This window comes from Mesoplodon mirus (genome assembly GCF_964341445.2).
Source record: "Mesoplodon mirus genome assembly, chromosome: 9".
Classification (NCBI taxonomy): Eukaryota; Metazoa; Chordata; class Mammalia; order Artiodactyla; family Ziphiidae; genus Mesoplodon; species Mesoplodon mirus.
Window position 1 is genome coordinate 48629266 of NC_138985.1, and position 23126 is coordinate 48652391.

Genomic DNA, 23126 nt, shown 5'->3' on the forward strand with positions numbered 1-23126 from the left:
ATTATTTTCTTCCATGGCCTGAAGCTTCATTTTAGGATTAAACAAAATATGACTGTGTGAAGGTTGATTTTCTTATTGTTTTACTTTTATTTAAAAGAAAATTTAAATTTCTTTAGAGAAACTTGTTTCTTAACCCTGTGAGAGTGAAATGCTACTAAGTTCAGCAATAAACTATTATAATCTTAAGATAAAAAGAACATTTGAATAATAAGCAAGAAAAATAAGGTATTTCTTTAATGGTTTGGCTTTTTTCCCCCTTCCTTCTTTCCTTTCTTCCACCCACCCATCCATCCATTCATCTGTCCGTCTATCTTTACCTCTTTTCTTTTTTCCTTCTTAGTTTTATACATTCAAGTTTCTGTGACAAATTACCCTATAAAGCAGGATGGGTTAAACATATGTAAATATATGGATTTAACTTTGTCATTTATTTAAACGTGTACCTTAATGGATTTGAGCTGTATTTGAGACAGAGCAATAAAACTGGTATGTTTATACTGCAAGTTCAAGTTGACTTGCTTTAACTTCTCTGGAAGGGTGTGACATGAAAAGATTGCGGTTGGGCCCCATGGCTCATGCTGGACTGTGTTTTTGTGAATGGAGGCGGAACTCCAGCTCTGCCTGCTTGTCTGGAGGAATTGCTGAGGAGATCAGCTGTCTCATTCACGGGCAGAAAGAATGACTCATACATCTTCCGCCTTGTTTGGCTCCAGGTCATTGTTACAGTGGATAGAACTGGTTTTAATTAAATATTAACCCCTTTTCAACTTGACATTTGTTTCAGTTGTAATTTTTCCACTTTTTCCCTAGCTTTAAAAGAAAACCTGACAGGCGCCTAGTTTGTAAGAAAAAGGGGGTTTTTACTTGTTTGCAGCCAAACTTGGAAAATATTTCAGCACTCACCTTTCCTTAAGTAATGATTATTACTTTATTTGAAGGTTTAAAATAAGCACAAAAGACAGACAAACTCTGTTTAAAAATTGTCCACTCCCCACCCCAGCCCCGCCCAAGAAATGTTAGTTAAGAAAGTATATTAAAATTCAAAATAAGGGTTAGTGATTCTGTGACATCAAGATTGTGATTAATATTTTCATGGGTTTCTTTCTCATAATATGTATTGCGATGTAGTAGAATGAGAGAGAGAGAAAGAGAGAGAGAGAGAGAGAGAGAGAGAGGGATAGGAGAAACAACTTTGGATAATAATGTAGGTAAATAGCTGAGAGTGCAAATACTTCCCTTTTAAAGGCGAAGTCCTGAGACTTGATGGCAACTTGTCTATTAACGTGTGATGAACTGATAGAAGCGCTCCAGCTATTACCAGTAAAATCCACATGCTTCATCTTCTTGAAAGCCTTTTATTGGTCTTTTGGTATATGCTTTCTCTTCTCCTTTCTTACTCTTTCCCCTTCCTCTTTAATTACAGAGTGTGGGGAAACATTTTCATTCCCCAAAGGTGATTATTCCAAGCATAGTTTATTATAGATAGCAGTGAAAAGACTAATTTATTTTTAGGTTGGCCTCTATTGTTAATTTTCCACTTTGGAGTTGGTATGGCTTGTCGCAAATTTTCAGGAAGCTGTAGTTTGCTACTTCACAGAATTCCCCGTGAATGGAGGAAAAAAAAGGAAATGTATGATACGAGTGTGGCAATACTTTGTCATATTTTCCTTGCCCAGATCCAACTTGTGTTTTTCGTTAGCTGCTTTCCTTTGACTCTAACTTGAAGTTAGAGGTAGACTTCAGCTTTTGTCCATTTAAGTAGCATGCTGCTTCATTTGGTCTATTCAGTTTCTTAAGATTAGCTTCTGTGAAAATGTGAGTCATATGTTTTTTGTTAAAATTCTGGAATATGTTCAGGCATAAGTGTGAAGTATTTATTCAGTATGTTAAGGAGTTAGAACAGAAATAGAAGTTCTTATTCTTTTTACAAAATTGTTGGTATGTAGCTATTTTCTGTATTTGTGAGGTATAACTTCTGGTATCTTCTTCTCCTGAAGTTTTCCCTCCCCGACTCCCATCTCCCAACATACGCTGCTTATCCATCAGCGATTTTTATGCCTTTCTTGCAGTGATATATATCATTGAATTGCAACTTTGTCTTCTGATAGTAAGAAAAAAAAAGTCTGGCCTTTGGGACAGTCATACCAGCATATTCTGTTACAAATACATTTTTGTTACTCACCCGCTATTTTTAACTATTCCTGTAAGGGGATATTACGTTTTTATTAGATTCTTGTAAATGTTGGCTTTTTAAAAGCATAGTAATTGCTGTGGTTGATAATTTTGCATCTCAGTAGTTATCTGGGTTTAGCTGTTAATTTCAAAGGAAAACCAAAACCTGTGGATATGGTGGGGAAAATGTGTAGGATTTGATTCTGTCTGCCCGCTGTTATTTATTAAATAGATATTAAAAACATTTTTTTGTAATTTTTTTTGGTGAAAAGACTTATTTTAATGGATACTCCTCCACTTATAATTTGTGAGTCTTTGAGAAAAATCAGGTTTACTGTACTGTCAAAAAATGTTTATAGCTAAGAGAATGCTAATGTACAAATTTTAGCTGTGATTTTTATCTGTCTCCAATATAATTCATTAGAAGTAAAGATATTAAACTTGCATTGTAATGATTTGAGTAGTACTTTGTGTGTGGATTGAAAAAAAGGGATGGGTGGTAGAGGTTTGGAAAGAAGAATATAAGTAACGTTTATTGAGTATCTGATATTGTGTCTGGCGTTGTGTTTAGACTATTCCATTTAATCCTCATGAAAAACCTATATTATCACTATTAAACTGATGAGTAAAATGGAGTTCAAAGAGGTTAAATAATGTTACACAGTTTACACAGCATAACATCGAACAATGATTTGAAGGTTGTTGGCCTTTAGTTAACCTTGGTATCAGGTATTAGTGGAATCAGAAGAAAAAAGTACCTCTTCCTCCAGTACAGGCTGATCAAATAGGTGTCAGTTCTAATTTGGAAAAAAGTGCTTAATTTGTTTGGTTTCCTTAAGTGGCAGAGGATGGAATTTGTCTTCAATAAACTTAAGTATTGGTGTACAGAAGAAAGTTGTTAGAAAATAATTGAATGTCAAACTGCATATGTCTTGGTAATAGGCAAGATTATCGTTTGTTCTGCTCTTAATAATATAAATTTATTTCAACTAAATATTTGTTTTTTTAAATCCTATTAAATAAGCTGACACAACAGACATTTTAATTCTATGTATGTTGTGCTCCTTTTTTATACAGAATTTTTTAAATGTAGAATTTCTTTTTATATGAATTTTTTTCTTAACTCAATTATCAACACAAAACTTTTTCAGCAAAGACTGATTATGTTAATAAGAATTCCCTATACAGAATAGGCACTTTTAAAAAAATTAATTGACATCTGTTTTAGTATGACTTGATTGGATAAAAAGTTTCACTATTAGATAATACTAGTAAAGTAATACTAGCTAATCAGGTTATAGCTAAAGTTAATTAGGATGATAACTCATTATAAACCCAGCTTTTATGTAGTTTGTATGTCTGTAAGTGTGCATATTTGTGTGTGCAGATGAAAACTTATTTTTGTAATATGTCAATTTGGAATAGGTTATTTTGACATCTAAATTAACTGTGATGAAAATATTCTAGAAGTGAAAAATATACTTGTGTTTTGATTGCCGAATACATTAAGTTCTTGCTCTTCAGAATTTTTTCCTTTACTAAAAATAGGGTAGTCATTTGACATTAGGACTGATGAAATAGTGATATTCTTTTGTCACCTGGAAAATATTTTGCATGAAAAGACTAAGTTTGTTTTTATTATTTATTATTTTTATTATTGTGACCATAATCATTGAGATATAATATTTTATTATATATGACCAAAATCAATGATAATCTTTTCATGTAAAAAACTTTGTCACATATTTTGGCCAAATTTAGGGCAAACATTTTTAATTATGGTAGTCTAATTGGCAGTAGACCGAACATATCAAAAGCAGATATTTCTAAAAAGCAGAGGGATATGTGTAGTAATTACACATCATTTGAAAGAATTGTGTGGTTAATTTAAATGGGCCGCTTAAGCACTGGCAGTAGGTGAATTGAAATACTTCTTACTCCATTCTTGCAAAAACAAAAAACAAACCCCCCCCCACGGCATCTAATGGAATTCCTGTAGCTTCTTTTATTTTGCATGTTTCTTTTATTTCCATGTGGCAGGTGAAATTCAGAGGGACTACAGCTGCCACCATTTTATTTCTGACATATGTGTTTTCTGGTTGACATTGATGATAGCTTCTATTTCTCCTCCCAAATATTGCTGTCAATGCCATTTTAAATATGAGCTCATTGGCAAATAATTGTAGGTTTGGTCTCAGTCTAAAAAGCTCTTCCATGAGAGATCTTACTTGACATTCTTTATGCCTTGGCAGTTTCTCTCTTAATTTTGTTTTCTTTTTTTTGTTTTCTTCAGCTCAGGTACCTGACAATGATGAGCAGTTTGTGCCAGACTATCAGGCTGAAAGTTGTAAGTATACTATGACTCATCTCTTGAACTTTTCTTTGTCTTTGTTTCCTGCTTTTATCCTTTCTCTTTGGTTGGTCTCCACTTCCAGTGTCTTTTCTTGCATTGTGTCCGTGCCATTTTAGCTTACAGTCATGAGGAGATTGTATTTGTCGGGTTGTGACATCAGTAGAACCCCTGTAGGATCTGAGCAGAGCTTAGGAAAACTGTTCGGATTAAAAGAAGGTCCTGTTCTCTATTTCGTTAATATCCTTGGAGAAGAAACAGGGTGTGATCCATGAACGTGCAAGTGTTTACTTCCAGCTTTTCAGCATGTTCAGCAGGAAAAGTGTGTGTGCTGATGGGAGACGGTCAGTAGTTCAAATCCTCATGAGATTTATTGTATAACATAAAAATCTTAGACCACGCATCCTCTGGCTTATTGTATTATTTTACGTTCATGAACTTTCACCTGCTTGGATTTAATTTTTAGCCTCATTATCGGCTTCCTGGTTGCAGTCACACAAATGCAAGTAGCCATTGGCTTCTCTTAGGATCCCTTCTGTGTTTCTTTCCCCGAGCCTTGCTCCAGGGCTTGTCATAGCATGTGAGAGGAGTGATTCAGGGGTTCTCCCCTCCTCTAATGGAAGAATGAGCATTTTGCCTGTATCAACATGGTTGCCTCGGGGTTTACTTCCGATATTTATGGTTTGCCTCTATCAGCAAACTGCAGCTATTGACCTGAGGTGTGAATAGTAAAGATACGGGTATAAATGCCATCCTGATTATAAAACTGACCTAATACATTTTTGTTCTTTTAGCACCAATTAAAGCTCTAACTTGTTTCATTTTTCCAGGCCATTGACGTTTCACAGGAGGCAGTAGCAACAGCAACAACAGATGCTTAATACCTTACAACTTATCAAACCCATATTTTCACACCTAATATCATAAATCTAACACAAATACCTGCGTTACTTTGAGTAACAGATGTTCGTGTGCAATGTTTTCACCTTTTATGTTTGCTATCTTACATTTCCCAGGTGTCAAGGGTTGTAAGAGGTTTCTTCCAGATTCTCTTCCGTGTTACATATTTTATTTCGGCGTCATTACAGTTTTTTTTTTTCATTTGTGGTAAAATATATATTACAGAAAATTTATCATTTGAATCCTTTTTAAGTGTGCGGTTCAATGGCAGCCACATTGTTGTGCAAACATCAACACCATCCATTTCCAGAACTTTCTTATCATCCCTACTGAAAGTCTGTACTTACTAAAAAATAACTCCCCACTTACCCTGCCCCCAGCACCTGGTAACTACTGTTGTATCAGCTTGATTTTTGATCTGAGAAGAGAATTTTCTGTACTGTTTGATATATTTATTAGACATAGGATTTCAAGAAACCTGTTCAGCTAAGGTTTAGACCTTAATTAGAGACTCTTAGAAATTCCCGGAAGGATGATGGCTAAGGAGGACAGCTGGGCAAGGTCTCCCTTTCTTCAGTAAAGTGTAGGAAGAGAATGGTCACATTTCCACATGTCCCTTCCTGTGAGACACTGGAGCTCTTTCTAAAAACTAAACCTGTCATCTGAGTGGGAGAGTTAGTCTCATGGAGTCATTTTATATCTGAAGAAATTGGTAATGATTTTAATACTCTACCAAACGCCTAAAGGTAATTTTTTACTCCTTTTCTTATTTGCCCTCTTTTTGGTTTTTTGTATTCTTGATTAATTCGTCTCCCTGAACTCACTTCTCTAGGTTCACAGCATATGATTCTTTCTTTCTTTCTTTATTCCTTTGATTACTCCTTCTCAAGTCACTCATCTACTTTCCCTGTCTTTCCCAGGGTTCTGTCCCCAGACCTTTCCTCTTCTTTTCCTTGTGCCATGCCAGCACAGTCTCACAGAACTTTCTGCGATGATGGGAATAATCTATGTCTGTACCGTTCAGTATAGGAGCCACTAACCACATTCCTCACTGAGCACTTGAACTGTGGCTAACGGGACTGAAGAAATTAATTTTTAATTTATTTATTTTTTATGACTTTAAATTTATGTGAACACATGTGGCTCTCGGCTACTGTGGTCAGCATGCTTCTGTCGAGCTATGTCTCCTACGTCGTTTTCTCTAGTGCGGGTCTCCAGTCTGTCCCCGTCTACTGAACATCTGGTGTCCCTGATCCACCACTGAGGTCCTGGTGCAGATTAGAAAAACGCAGCACCTCTGCACTCACCCCCTCCGCCCTCAGCTGAGCATCAGCATAAAACACCATTTACATAGCACACCCAGTTTTCAATGTGATGCTCCACTGACAGTTCACTCTCAGTAAGGCCAATGGTGAAATCTTTACTTTTTTTCTGCCCAGCATCTCTCTTCAACTTCTGTTGCCTTTCTAAGTTGATGGCATCACCAATCCAAGCTGAAAACCTTTAATTTATCTTCAGTCCGTCCCAGTTCTTTACCATTAACCTCCCTTTGCTTACTAAGTTGTTAATTCTACATCTCAGAAGTATCTTAATTTCATGGCTTCGACTCCATTTCTAATATTTCACTGCCTTAGTTCACACCCACTTTCTGCCTGCACGGAACTTGTGAATCAGCCTTTCTGTTGGTGTTCTCGTCTTCGGGTTTCCCTCCTTCCAGTCTGCTCTCTGCAATGATATTAACATACAGCCATGTGACCTTGTTAACTTTCTCTTTAAACTTCTTTCGGGACAAAGTCCTAATTCTTTAGCTGTACAGAACATTGTTCTATAACCTGGGCCTTGGCTATCTTTTCAGTTTTAACTCTTGCTATCCCAGTACCCTGTGTCTCTCCATTCTCTAAACTTGAGCCTTTCTAATTTTTCAGTTCCCCAAACAGAGTGAGCTCTCTTATGCCTCTTTACCTTTGCACGTGTTCATTTTGCTTTAAAATTTTTTTAAATTTTGCTTTGCAGTTTGGTGTACCTCCAACTCCAGACTCAGCTGCGAGTTCACCGCACTGAGGTCTTTCTTGACCTTTCTTTGCATCATTACCCTGCAGAGTTAGACTCTATAGCATCTTGTACCTTCTGTTTATTATAATATTTTAGATACATGTCGGTAAGACTGTGAACTTCTTGAGGATTAGGAGCATGTCATAGTCAGTATGCCTGGCATGTTTCAGAAGCACAATAAGTAAAATTGTTGTCATAACCATGATCAGCTTCTTAGTGCTGATTTTCTCCTAAGTATTTTCGAAGTCCTAATTCCCTTCTTAAGGTGGAAATGTCTGATCGTGCCTTAAAGCATTATATATAGTGTCCTTCTGGAAAAACATGCTAAAACCATGCATGTTTAGCCAAGCACTTTCAGAATGCTGAAATTTTATTTTACTTCAGTTACTGAATATTTACAGTTTAACAAATATGGCTCTGGGACTTGTGAATAAAACACCTAATTATAAAGGGAAACCTATAAACACATGTAAAAATAAATCTGAAATAATCTAATAAGAAGAAAGTGGAGGTGTGATTTATTTTAAGTTTCACTGACTTAAAGGACTATTGTTCAGATGATGGTGACCAGCTAATTTCAGTCTTCACTGAGGATGGAACAAGAGGGAAATAATTTAAATAGAGGAATAGAGCATATGGATTAGACTCTAAAGAGCATTTCTGGATGGAGAAGGTTATCAAATATTGGAATTGAAAGGCTATCTTGTCTCCTAAATGCCCTTTACAAATGTTTGATACTTGTCTGTCTGGAAAAGCTTAGTGGAGTGGAGGGATCCTATCTCTAGGAACAGAAAGAAACTCCATCCCCTCTGTGTGGCCCATCTATAACTTCTATGGGGCTATTTTTTTCCAATGGGAATAATCAGATTTCCTTACATACCTCAATCAAATAAAATGCTTCTGTTTTTGCTTTTATTGCTTTAGCCCTTTGGTAAATATAGGTTAGGAGAATGAATGGCAAGTTTCTGCCCAGCACTGTTTTACAGAACATACATTCGAGTGTAATGTGTATAAACATACGTAGAAGAGTAGTGAACAGAGCATTCAAAAAATCTGAAAAATGAAATTAAACCATAACACTGGGGTATTTCCTAGAAATTTTCCTGAGCATTTCTTATATTTATTTATAAAGTTTTTCTGTTGGAAACCTGGAATCTTAATGATGTCATGCTATATTTTGGCAACCTTTGAAGGATGCTGACGTTTGAAGCATGTATAGACATTAAAAACAAATGAAAACAAACAAAAACATCATACAGGCCCATCCTAGGAATTGAATGGAGGCTAAGAAAAACAATTATGTGGCTCAAATACACTGTTTCTTAGAAATGAATCTTTTCAGAATTCAGACACTGTGGAAAAAGATAGAGTAACTTTAGGATACGCTTTAGTCCAGAAGAAGTAGAATTATATCTCTTCAGAAAAGAGAATTAAAAGAGTATTTAGAATAATAGATGAGCCTTATCTTTCCAAAGTAGATACAAATTTGTGTATAGACTGAATTTTTGTAAATCATGTGTTTTAAATTCAATACATCAATAATCTTATATTTTAAATCATCTACTTTAAATTTAGTTATACCACTAGTCTTTTAAAATTTACCACCCCTCATTTTCTTCATTTACAAAGTTGTGTGTTACTGTTTTTCTAACTTGTTCGTTTCCATTTGATTACATTAGTTCCTTCCCATGTTTCCTCTACAGTGATTCACATGATAGATGATATTCACATTTACATTTTATGTTCTCCCAGAACATTCCCAGGGGTTTAGCCAGGGTTATGCAAAATTCCCAGTAGGACAGATCCTTGTAACTCTACACCTTTCTTTCACACCCGAGAAAGAACACTGGAATGCAAATCAATTAGAATGATGTCATTAAAGGAATAATAACCTTGACTCTTCTCTGATATATTTATGAAAGTAAATATAAAAAGTTTGCAAATTTCTCTACTTTAACTGAAGTTTGTAACACAATACTAGTGACCCATTCTGAAAATAATCAAGACAAACCAGTGTGTGCGGACTCAACTGTTTAAAGCCATTATTACATGGGTGATATGTTGTCTATGTAAATGAAAGTCATAGCTGCACTTCATCTTCTTAGGAATTTTTTTTAAAAAGAATAGCACTTGGGGTGCTTTTTGCAGTGAAGTGGAGAAAAAAAATACCTTAACAGATTCATGTTACAAATCTGCTTCTGAAAAAAGCTGAAGTTAGGTCTATGCAGACCCTGACTGAATAATTCCTTTTATATTAACATGTGTTTGTCCTGGGTTGGAAAGTTCCACTTAGTATTTCTTAATTTTCTTCCTTTCTACTAAGCTACCTTCCTGCATTCTGTTCCTTTCTACACAGACAGTGAGTACTTTATAAAATTTACTTTTTGTTACTAATTTTGAAACCTTTCTTACCTGATTCATGTTTTGGATGTGACTGGTCAGGAAGATTTCGTCTTTTGTTTCTCTAACTGCTTTTACCAGAAGGTGAGCACACATTCACAGAGGAATTCTGTTTCTGAGATTTGAGGAAATGAATTTGTTACTGTGTTTTGTCTTCTTTTTAAACATTTTTGGAGGTAAATTTAAGCATGTCACCGTCATCAGACTTAAACTATCCATTTCAAGGACGAAGTGGCTTCTGCCTTTCTCACCTGCGATCATACGTATGTGTACGATCTCAGCCATTGCCAGCCCTTGAAGGTTGATTGCTTTGTGTATGGTTTTTGTTGTGGTTTTGGTTGTTTTTGGTCTGTTTGTTGCTTTGTTTTTTCTTTTTCTTTTTTCTTTCTGTTTAAATATTTTATCAAAGCAATATATTGATAGAGTAGGAAAACGCAAGTAAGATCATTCCCCATTTTTCACAGTTCTCTAGAGGCAACCATTTTTTTTTCCTTTGTAGTTGGCTCACATACTAAATAATGTAATTGTACTGCAACTTATTGATTTATCAGTTTTAGGGTTTTTTTGTTGTCCTGTTCAGATAGATAATCATTTTGGGTAAGTTTAAATTATTTTCCTGAAAGTCATCAGCTATGTAATTTTACATGAGTCCAGTAATCTAATTCACACTTGAGTGTGAATATGAACTATTTGGGAAGCTTATTCAAATGCAGCTTTATGGTCCCTATCTGTGAGAGTTTGCCCGTTTAGGTCTGGAATTGGGCCCTGTAATTTCTAACGAGCTGTTAGGTTATTCTGATGCAGGCCTTCCAAGCAGCACAATGTTAGACATTTTACTATCCTGTTATTTACTTATTTGTAGAATAAAGATAGCAGCATCAATTTTTTGCAGTTAAGTTGTAAGATGGACTTGGCTATTCATACACAATTCATTATGTAATAGATACAGTTTCTGAAGATGTTATTAAGTAATATATTGTCATCTTATTGAAATATACTAGGGAATTAAATCTATATAGAAATGATACTGTTGAAGTGGTTTCTTCATTTTTATCATTTTACTTGAGTTACTTGTGTTTTCCAATTGCAAAGACTATTTTCTACTTATTTTCTCTTACCTTTAGCTATAAGAAAGTCATGGCTGATTGTAGATCCTGTCATCCTTGAATCAATTCTACTTTAGAAGGCTACCTAGTAAATTGTGAATTTTCCCAATATGGTTAGAGAGAACCAAGCATTGGGGGCCCCATCCTTTTCCAAGTACATTCATTAGGGATTCTTGTTATTAGATAGTCTACTCTTTCATTGGTAGTGTACATCTGCCCTATCTATGCCAGTTTTGAGTCCAGCAGCCACATTTTCAGCAAAAAAAATTTTATTTGGTGCTTGTTTGTTTCACAAGGAACGTATTTTTCAAAGCAAAATAGAAACCCAGTGAAAAATAAGCTGCATCTTGTAATAATTTTCATTTTAGATAACCTCCCAGGAATCCACGAAGTTTTAGAGAAGAAAGAAAATCTAAATAATACACCTTGGGCCTGTTTCTTAATCTTTATTTACTTATCCATAAAATGACAAAGAAATAATCTCTCAGACCCAGGCCACGTTGTGATTGTGACTCTTTTTCCACGCTCAAGGGAAAAAAAGAAGGGTAACATCTAAATATGGTAAATGCTTGCTTGAATTTGAAAGTGGACTTTAGAAAAAACATAATTAATGGGGAAATGTATAAATAGAAATTACAACAAATTACTATGTACTTATAAGTAAACAGTTGGATCAATTTTATTAAGATCTGCTCTAGGAGATAGATCCCTTTCACAAATTTTAGTTCTACCGGTTTATTCTTCATAAGGTAGATAGTTCAGACTCAGTGCCAAAGTGAAAACCAAAAGACAAAGGAAAACAGCCCCACCTTCCAAAAAAAATTGGAGTTTGTTGTTTCCTTATAGCTGAAAGCTAAAATTACGTATCTCAACCCAAGATTTTAGCTTTTTGCTTCCTATTTTCTTTATCATTCCTTAATTTTGCCTTTAGTATTACAAATTATCCTAGAAATTAACTTCAGAAACATGCTCAAAGGGAGTACGTCAACAAATGCTTTCCACTTAGCCTGCCTATACTTAGTAACAAATTATTTTGAGAAAAGTGATCTGTGCCTTCTTTGGTTGAACATTACTCAATATTAAATAAGTATATCATTATGCAGTAGTAACTGGATTTATTAGTCTGAAAGCCAAACAGTATTTATTGGAAAATTTAGGTAAGGGATGAAGGTGGAAAAGTATTTGCAGAACCAAAGTTATGTTCTTTGTTCTAGTATTTTTAATATATACACAGATGCGTATATATATTGATGAGTAAAAAAAGCAAAAACAACATTTATTAGTATTTGCAAGTAAAGCCAAAGCAGTCATGAAAATGAGTACATTTTGGGGCCATCAAATTTATGTAAAATTCATGAAATCAGATATAGAGGACAGATGAAGAGATAATCTGAGCTAAACTAGTACATGAGAATCTTTATGTCATAATTGTATGTTTAGTGTTCTTATGGGGTTTTATTTATATCATTCTTTTTTTTCCCATTTTTTCCCTTTTATAACATTAAACGTCTACTTAATATGCATAGTGCTTATTTGCTTCTGTCTGTTAATGAATTTTCTCCTAATGAGAGTTTGTGCTGTGTGTCACTAAGTAAAAATGGTTGGTTTGATGTGGTTGCTTTTTTAAATCTAATGAATTGTGCCCCAACAAGCACTACTTTGCTTTGGCATTAGCTGAGGCTTTTGTTAACTCAAGAAAGTATTTATCGACAATTTATCAGGAGTGGCTAGATTAAAAATCCTACTTATATAATGTCTGATTAAAGTTTAAGAAAAACTGCTTTTGTGTGCTAATGATTTTGTATGCCATCTTTAAATCTTATTTAAATCTAAGGTTAACAAAGTTCATTTTGCCATGGATACTATGTTGTTAAACCGTTCAGGCTTGTTTCATAATTACTCCTAGTTGTTGAATTTACAGTGCTTTTAAGAGCGATTTTTAGATCCCATGGAAGAGGTTTGAATTGTGATTGTTCCTTTATGTTTTATAGGGAAATATTATATTCATATTTCTGTTTGCAAAATTGGAGTGCTTATGTATGCTTACAAATGTGAGCCACATCCATTATCTTCATTTTTATTATTTAAAATATGAATAATAAATCTTAGTAGTATAAACATTTTTATTTTACTTACGAGATTTTAATTTAACTTATTTACTGATACATATGTCTATACAGTTGTATATTAAGGATGCTAAGTAAGTTTATAAGACAGTAAAAGTTTATTCATTCAGCGAATGTGTTTTGAGCCTATTATATGCCGTGCTTTGTTCTAGGCACTGCTGATACAGTGGTGGGCAAACAAGAAAAGTACCTCTGCTCTCATGAAGCTTTCCTTCTTACTGCATGTAACTGATAAAGTCTTATTCATCCCATGTTGAGGGATGTGAAATTGTATCGGGGTCAGTGTGTATTCATAGTCATTGTCTGTTCAGACTCTGATCTATTATATTCTGAAGAAAATGTACTTAGGTGTTTTTTTTCAAATTTTATGTTTATTTCCACAGAAAGCACTCTGCTTAAAGGTGTAGCCCCTGGATTTCCCAGTGGATGACTCTCTGTGTTCATACCTCTTTAGCCTAAGCCTAAATTCCTGTGATGGTTGACTAAGAAGAATCTTTTACAGCTTTTTAAAAATTAGGTACTCTCATGTTAATATTGGGTTGGCCAGGAAGTTCGTGTAACATCGTACGGAAAAAGCCGAACGAGCTTTCTGGCCAACCCAATACTATACATTGTATATTACTATATACAGTGTATTAACCTCTACATTTTGAGACCCTACTTGTTCTTTAAGATTCAGTTCATATGTCATTTATTCCTTAATTATCTTAGAATTAATGACTTGTATGTGCCCATAAATGCTTTGTGTACATCTCAATTTAAACACTATTTCAATTGGCTTGTAGAGGATGGATCATGTCCTAGTGTATGATTCACATGTTGTGGGGATTGAATGAGTATTGAAATGAATGAATAGCTTCTTGGGTGCTTAGACTCTTTTTAAAAACATATTCATGCACAGGTGGCTTAAGCTGTTTGAAATCTAACACAGATATCTTCTTTTATTTTCCATGTTTCATTTTTATTTGAAGGATAATGGAAAGCTGTTTGCATTTGTGTAACAATAGAGCCAAGTCTCAGTTATCAGATTAGGGCTCTCTGATAAATATTATTTAAGACTCATATCTCACATTTCTCAGTAATCTCTGTTTAGCACGAATACTCTGAAATAACTTGGTATTGTTCCAATTTTATACAGAGAGAAACCTAGGATGTAAAATAATTCAGTAGGTAAAGCATGTGATGACTGATATTACAGAGGTCAGACCCCAACTCATACTTGCTTTCTCTGTGGAAATCTTCCTTCCCTGAGAGCCCTTCCTTAGCCCACTTGTAAAGATTTCAAAACTGTTATTACCCTTGGGAAAAAACCTACATTGCTCAAAAAGAATGTTCTTCATATGGGACATCAATATTGTTTTAAAATTCTTCTTATCAAGGCGTGATAAATTGACAGAGACCAAGAGAGCCAGGCGTTTGTCCCAGGAAAGATATTCGGTGAACTGATACGAGCTAATTACCCTACAGGAAAGCAAGATGGGAGGACTTGGTATTTGGGGACTATTGCCAATTCTTATCTAGGCTACAGTGCTTTTTTTCCTCTTCCTCAAATATTTTATCTTACTTTTCCAGCATTTGAGAGGTTTATGACAACACTATATATTTTCATGTTTATGTGCAGGTTTTGACTTCAGAAATGTTTCAGATCTGGCATATTTTCCCCACAGGAGGCGGAGGGAGAAGAATAGTTTGGGTAATTATGAGAGTAGTAGTAGTTAGCAGCAGCAGAGTTAGTAAGAGTACTAGTCACAGTAGTAGTGTTCATGGAATTGCCAAAATAGTAGTAAATATTCATGAAAATCCCAAAGCTGCAGCTTGAAGAGACATTATAGATTAGTGATATCAACAGTCTTATTTTAAAGATGAAAAACTGAAATCCAGAAATATTATTGGGCTGTCTCTGATTTTAAAAAGAGTATATGCTCTCACTTGTGTCTAGGTAAAACAGCAAATAAAAATTCTATGAACCTAGACACTTTCACTTATATGTGACATTTTCTTTATCAAATTCTGTTTGTAACCCTGGAATAAAAAATATTTTTCTCAACCATTTTCTCATTCAAGAAGGTACTTTTAAACTCTGCACCCTTATTAGCACAAATGTGTATTTTTCAGATAAAGGAATGCATTTAATTCAATACATCTTTATGGTAGGCTTTTGTTTATCTGCTTTACCAATTTTAGCGTGTCTGTATATAATTCTTAGTTTACTATTATTTAGGTTTTTCACATTAAGTATGATCAAAATCTATAAACTGCTATAAAATTCTGGATACATTTTGATCAGAAAGAAATATATACCCTGCTTTGTCCACTTTTCCCTCTGAACTTTTCAACGTTGACATTTAATCCCAAACCAAAATACGCTCTTCTTAGATTGTCTTCCAGCTATAGAGTTGCCAGGAAAAGTTCTGTCAAATACTCTCAAGGCAACTGGACTCGGTTAAAAGTGGCTCTTTCCTATCAAGATGTATGGATAATATTGAAGCAAACCCTTCAATAGTGTTAGCTTTTCCTTTGAAATGGAGGTCATGCTGTGAAGTGAACTCTTACTGCTGTTTGAGGTTGTTTTCCTCCATCCTCATGGACACAACAGCCTTATTATGTTGATTTGATTTGATTCTCTAGTCCATGGCACTGGGGCTAGAATGTCAGGTGACTCAGTTGTCTCAACTGACAGGGCTGCAGGGAAAGCCAAGTAACTGGATGTCATTGCTCCCTTTCTTCTGAATGTTTTTGCCTTCCTCAGTCTCTCCACATTCTTGTTTTCTGCTAGGGTAATCAAACCTTATTTTCCTTTCTGAAAGCTCTACGTTCATTCACTGTTTTATTGCAGATTAAAGGCTGGTGCATTAGAAGGTTATCAGCTAATCAATAAACTTCAGTCATCCCATCTTGTGGTAAAACTGTTTCATTGATCCGAGTGGAAATTTAGGCCCTTAGCCTTTAAATGGCAGTTTCTGAAGGTTTGGAGAATGTGCTTATGGAATGTATAGCCCAATCCTCTTATGTATATTGAGAGGTAGTCATATGAGTTTATGTGTGTGTGATGTATACAGAAGCGGATCCACATATAAAAATGTCTTTAACTGTATTTTATTTAAAATATTGTTCTCACTTTTCTTAATTTTTTTTTCAAATTCTGATCAGTAAAACTCTTTCTCCCTATCTCCCTAAATATATAAAACCTATTTTTGTTAAGACTGGTATTAAGATGTCTTCTAAACCCCTAAAGTGAATTTTCAATAATTGCACACATAGTAGAAAAAGGTTCAAATGCTGTGATTGTGAAATCAGAAAAATCATACTCTTATTTTCATATTAATTACGTAGTTAAATAGATAATAGCTTAAGAATCTTAAGATTTCGCTTCTTTATTTTGGTAAATCGAAGCTTGCTCTTTTGGTTGAGTTCCTACCATTGCTTTTTTCTTTTCCATAATGAAAAGTAAGTTTTGCCAACAAATATTCATAGTGCCAGGCATTATGCTAGGTGCTATAGAATGAAATTTAAAAACAATATTTGTGATAATACTAATCTCTACTTGTTTAGCAATTTAGAATTCATAGATCATTTTCACACCCACGTCTCATTTGTACCTCGCAGTGGTCCTGGGATGTAGGCAGAGCAGACAACGTCATACAGGTTTAGTGAGATCCCCAAAGTCTCATAGATAGTGAATGTCAGAACCAACTCATCTTGTAGCATTTTCTCTTATACACATCTGAGCAGTATGTGTTAACCCATCATTCCTTGAAATGCTAAGACTAGACAAGTGAATAAAAAACATAAGTATTTTTTCCATTTGCATGTATACATACATAAATTTATGTTTGTATAATATAATAAATTAAAGGAAAAATGGAAAACATCCAAAAGTTTCTTACTGTTTATAGATTTCTTCTAATTTATAACAATGTACAAAATAACATATATGGAAAGCACAGGTGGAGTAGACAGTCCTTTAAGTTCCCTATTACTCTATGAAAATCATGCTCATACTTTGAGTTGTAGAGGTATGGTTAAGTCCTGTGTATACATAAGCCCTCAGCTTCAGGAATCCTGAATGTTTGATTAACAAAATAATGAAGCTCTCAAAAGAGAATTTTTAAATTTTGGTTTGCAACACTATTTCTCTTTGGGCAGTGTATAATTTGGCCAGAAATATTTCCTAATATTGTGCAGAAATTAATTGAACATTATATTTGACATTTTGTCTGGTACAACTTTTTATGTCTATTTATGCTGTTTTATAGTATTAATGCTGTAGACACTAAAGCCATGTAATATAAACATGGGATCCTTTCAGGGGACCAAGGGCAGTGTACTACATAAGAGCAAGGCATTGGACCTAGGATGCTTGAGTTTAAATCTCTATTTACTAGGTGTGTGGCTTTGTATAAGCAACTTAAGATCATTGTGCCTCAGTTTCCTCCTGTTTAAAACCTGGATAATAATGTTCCCATCCCTTAGGGTCACTTGTGTATGTTTATATAAAATATGTAAGTAATAAACAGTGAGTAATAAACTAGTATGCCATTTTAAATAAGGACTTGAGCATTGGGATTTTGGTATCCATGGGTGGGAACAGATCCTAGAACTAATACCCTAAGGATACCTAGGCAACAGCTGTATGTCTGGCACATAGAAAACACCATATAAGCTTTTATTCTATATATACACAAATATATATAAAATACACAAAATACCTAATTCATATTATAATATTTCACAAATGCATTTATTTTGATCAACTTACTTTTCTGTGTTGTTTTTGTTTGTTTATTTGTTTGCTTTTGCTATATTCAGAAATTATATCTCCCAACTTACAGGCTTATCTACACATATTGTAAAATAGTATAAGAACAATTTGACCTTTTACTGTTGGTCACACTAAGCAGTTCAGTGCATATCCACAGTGATACTGTCAGAAGACACTCAGAAGTGTTGTTTGTTCAAAGCTACTTTCATTTTGACTCTAAGGATTCATAAACAGAGAGTTGACCTGGAAACATTTGGTACTTGAAAAACAGACCTGGTTATAGGATCAGTTAACATCTTACGTTTAAGATTATGGTTTATGCATTCTGGTTGATCAAGGACACCCTGATTTGTGGGTCCAGCAAAATTGCCTGCATCTTCAATGTTTTTGTTGATTTTGAAGTTGATGTATTCATTGAAAGGGAAAAAAAGTGTTGATTTTTCAAGATGCAACCTTTACAGTGCAAAGCGATAATAATTATAGTGTTCACTCAGCCTGAATAAAAAATTTCACCAGTTAAATAGGAATAATCAAGATGGGAACTATATTAGAAGTGTGCTAATTTTATGATCCTCTCTTATTTAAATAATAAAAATTAATCCCCAGGACCTTTGCTGTAACACTACGTGCAATGAAAGGGTATTCAGCTTTAGATGTGGCCTGTGGAAGCCCATTTAAAAGTAATTGGTTGCTTAAGTTGTGAATGACCTAAGATCATCCTTATCAAATAGGATGAATGAATTAGTTAGGCAGTGGCTGGGCTTCTACCAGACCAGTTGTGTTCGACCTAAGAATTGGACTCTGTGCGCTAAATTTAAGAAAAGTTGATTCTAGCTGTACCTAAAACAGAACTGGAATTACTAACGTTGGATGCTTGTTCAGCACTGAAGTAAATAAAGATCTTAAAGTAGCTGTAATCTCACAAGGCAACACGTTGGCTTTAGGTCAAATCTTAAGTTCCACAATTTACCGTATTTGTGATCTTGGGCTAATTACTTAACTTCTTTAACCCTTGTAAGTAAGAGGAGAAAGTAAATGAATTGGTGTAATGATTAAATGAGATATTTTATGTCAAGATTTTGGCATGCAAGTTAGTATTTGATAACTCAGTAACTATAGAAGTAAGACGTTATCAATGCCTATACTCTTGAGGCCAGAGGATTTCATAAGCTACAGTGACAGTTTCAGAGTAGTAATGCTAATAATACAGTTAAAAACAATTGAAAATGACTGCACTTGATTGACCTAGCGGTGAAGAAATTTGGTTTGTGTTGTCCTTCCTGCTACCTAACCACCTGTTGGTAATATACCTACTCTAGATAGAGATAATGAATAGATGTGTTCTTTAAAAAGTAAACCTCACCCTCCTTTCCATTATGCTCCATTTTCAACCCACAAGGAAGAAACACTACAGATGTAGCAGTGTATACATTACAAAATTGTGGAAGATCCTGCTCTTTCTCTAGTTGGTGTGGTAGGTTGTCTACGCCCAGTGCTTGAAGTTTTTCCTATAGGAAAGATAAACACTGTATTCATAACTCACTACTGGAAAAAAAAAAAAAAAGGTGTTTTAACAGACCCAACCATTTTTATTTACTTTATTTTATTTTTTATTGACAGAGGCACATTTAATTTACAGTGATTATACTATCTATTATTCAGCACAGTTTTAAGTACTACAAGCTCCCTGGAGAACAGGGGGGAAAAATGCATGTAAAAAGAACCCAACCCTCTCCAAAAGCACACAATGACAGAAGAATCTCAGTGACAAAATACAATTCATGGCACAATAGTGTATTTTAAAGTACTTTACATTTCTCAATTCTGTATTTCATTCCCATAAGGAACTCAGTTTATTTATTTTTTTGAATTTTATTTTATTTTTTTATACAGCAGTTTCTTATTAGTTATCCATTTTATACAGATTAGTATATATATGTCAATCCCAATCTCTCAGTTCATCACACCACCACTGCCATCCCCCGCTGCTTCCCCCCTTGGTGTCCATACGTTTGTTCTCTACATCTGGGTCTCAATTTCTGCCCTGCAAACCGGTTCATCTGTACCATTTTTCTAGGTTCCATATATATGCATTAATATACCATATTTGTTTTTCTCTTTCTGACTTACTTCACTCTGTATGACAGTCTCTAGATTCATCCACGTCTCTACAAATTACCCAATTTTGTTCCTTTTCATGGCTGAGTAATATTCCATTGTATATATGTACCACATCTTCTTTATCTATTCGTCTGTCGATGGGCATTTAGGTTGCTTCCATGTCCTGGCTATTGTAAATAGTGCTGCAATGAACATTGGGGTGCATGTGTCTTTTTGAATTATGGTTTTCTCTGGGTATATGCCCAGTAGTGGGATTGCTGGGCCATATGGTAATTTTATTTTTAGTTTTTTAAGGAACCTCCATACTGTTCTCCATAGTGGCTGTATCAATTTACATTCCCACCAACAGTGCAAGAGGGTTCCCTTTTCTCCACACCCTCTCCAGCATTTGTTGCTTGTAGATTTTCTGATGATGCCCATTCTAATGGGTGTGAGGTGATACCTCATTGTAGTTTTGATTTGCATTTCTCTACTAATTAGTGATGTTGAGCAGCTTTTCATGTGCTTCTTGGCCATCTGTATGTCTTCTTTGGAGAAATGTCTATTTAGGTCTTCTACCCATTTTTGGATTGGATTGTTTGTTTTTTTAATATTGAGCTGCATGAGCTGTTTATATATTTTGGAGATTAATCCTTGTCCGTTGATTTGTTTGCAAATATTTTTTCGCATTCTGAGGGTTGTCTTTTTGTCTTGTTTGTAGTTTCCTTTGCTGTGCAAAAGCTTTTAATTTTCATTAGATCCCATTTGTTTATTTTTGTTTTTATTTCCATTAATCTAGGAGGTGGGTCAAAAAGGATCTTGCTGTGATTTATGTCAGAGAGTGTTCTTCCTATGTTTTCCTCTAAGAGTTTTATAATGCCTGGTCTTATATTTAGGTCTTTAATCCATCTTGAGTTTATTTTTGTGTACAGTGTTAGGGAGTGTTCCAATTTCATTCTTTACATGTAACTGTCCAGTTTTCCCAGCACCACTTATTGAAGAGACTGTCTTTTCTCCATTGTATATCCTTGCCTCCTTTGTCATAGATTAGTTGACCATAGGTGCGTGGGTTTATCTCTGGGCTTTCTGTCCTGTTACATTGATCTATATTTCTGTTTTTGTGCCAGTGCCATACTGTCTTAATTACTGTAGCTTTGTAGTATAGTCTGAAGTCAGGGAGTCTGATTCCTCCAGCTCAGTTTTTTTCCCTGAAGACTACTTTGGATATTCAGGGTCTTTTGTGTCTCCATACAAATTTTAAGTTTTTTTGTTCTAGTTCTGTAAAAAATGCCATTGGTAATTTGCTAGGGATTGCATTGAATCTGTAGATTGCTTTGGGTAGTATAGTAATTTTCACAATATTGATTCTTCCAATCTAAGAACATGGTATATCTCTCCATCTGTTTATATCATCTTTAATTTCTTTCATCAGTGTCTTATAGTTTTCTGCATACAGGTCTTTTGCCTCCCTAGGCAGGTCTATTCCTATGTATTTTATTCTTTTTGTTGCAATAGTAATTGAGAGTGTTTCCTTAATTTCTCTTTCAGATTTTTAATCATTAGTGTATACGAATGGAAGAGATTTCTGTGCATTAATTTTTTCTCCTGCAACTTTACCAAATTCAGTGATTAGATCTTGTAGTTTTCTAGTAGCATCTTTAGGATTCTCTATGTATACTATCATGTCATCTGCAAACAGTGACAGCTTTACTTCTTCTTTTCTGATTCAGATTCCTTTTATTTCTTTTTCTTCTCTGATTGCCATAGTTAGGACTTCCAAAACTATGTTGAATAATAGTGGTGAGAGTGGACATCCTTATCTTGTTCCTGTTCTTAGAGGAAATGCTTTCAGTCTTTCACTATTGAGAAGGATGTTTGTTGTGGGTTTATCATATATGGCCTTTATTATGTTGAGGTAGATTCCCTCTATGCCCACTTTCTGGAGAGTTTTTATTATAAATCAGTGTTGAATTTTGTCAAAAGCTTTTTCTGCATCTATTGAGATGATCATATGGTTTTTCTCCTTCAACTTGTTAATATGGTGTATCACATTGATTGATTTGCATATATTGAAGAATCCTTGCATCCCTGGGATAAATCCCACTTGATCATGGTGTATGATCCTTTTAATGTGTTGTTGAATTCTGTTTGCTAGTATTTTGTTGAGTATTTTTGCATCTATATTCATCAGTGTTATTGGTCTGTAATTTTCTTTTTTTGTAGTATCTTTGCCTGGTCTTGGTATCAGGGTGATGGTGGCCTCATAGAATGAGTTTTGGAGTGTTCCTTCCTCTGCAATATTTTGGAAGAGTTTGAGAAGGATAGGTGTTAGCTCTTCTCTAAATGTTTGATAGAATTCACCTGTGAAGCCGTCTGGTCCTGGATTTTTGTTTGTTGGAAGATTTTGAATCACAGTTTCAGTTTTATTACTTGTGATTGGTCTGTTCATATTTTTTTATTTCTTCCTGGTCCAGTCTTGGAAGGTTATACCTTTCTAAGGATTTGTCCATTTCTTCCAGGTTGTCCATTTTATTGGCATAGAGCTGCTTGTTGTAGTCTCTTAGGATGCTTTGTATTTCTGCAGTGTCTGTTGTAACTTCTCCTTTTTCACTTCTAATTTTATTGATTTGAGTCCTTTCCCTCTTCTTCTTGATGAGTCTGGCTAATGGTTTATCAACTTTATTTATCTTCTCAAAGAACCAGATTTTGGTTTTATTGATCTTTGCTATTGTTTTCTTTGTTTCTATTTCATTTATTTCTGCTCTGATCTTTATGATTTCTTTCCTTCTGTTAACTTTGGGTTATGATTGTTCTTCTTTCTCTAGTTCCTTTAGGTGTAAGGTTAGATTGTTTACTTGAGATTTTTCTTGTTTCTTGAGGTAGACTTGTATTGCTATAAAGTTCCCTCTTAGAACTGCTTTTGCTGCATCCCATAGGTTTTGGATCCTCGTGTTTTCATTGTCATTTGTCTCTAGGTATTTTTTGATTTCCTCTTTGATTTCTTCAGTGATCTCTTGGTTACTTAGTAATGTATTGTTTAGCCTCCATGTGTTTGTGTTTTTTACGATTTTTTCCCTGTAATTGATTTCTAATCTCATAGTGTTGAGGTCAGAAAAGATGCTTGATATGATTTCAATTTTCTTAAATTTACTGAAGCT

The 23126-nt window shown here is 34.6% G+C and overlaps 1 protein-coding gene across 5 annotated transcripts in view; it reads left to right on the forward strand.

Moving 5' to 3' along the window:
- The window catches only part of ETV1 (ETS variant transcription factor 1), a 95183-nt gene that overhangs the window by 8673 nt on the left and 63384 nt on the right, over positions 1–23126 (forward strand). For all 5 annotated transcript variants that reach the window (XM_082632769.1, XM_082632767.1, XM_082632771.1 and 2 more), the window contains one exon: positions 4466–4519. In XM_082632769.1, coding sequence (XP_082488895.1) covers positions 4466–4519 — 54 coding nt within the window. The remainder of the gene's footprint in view (positions 1–4465; positions 4520–23126) is intronic.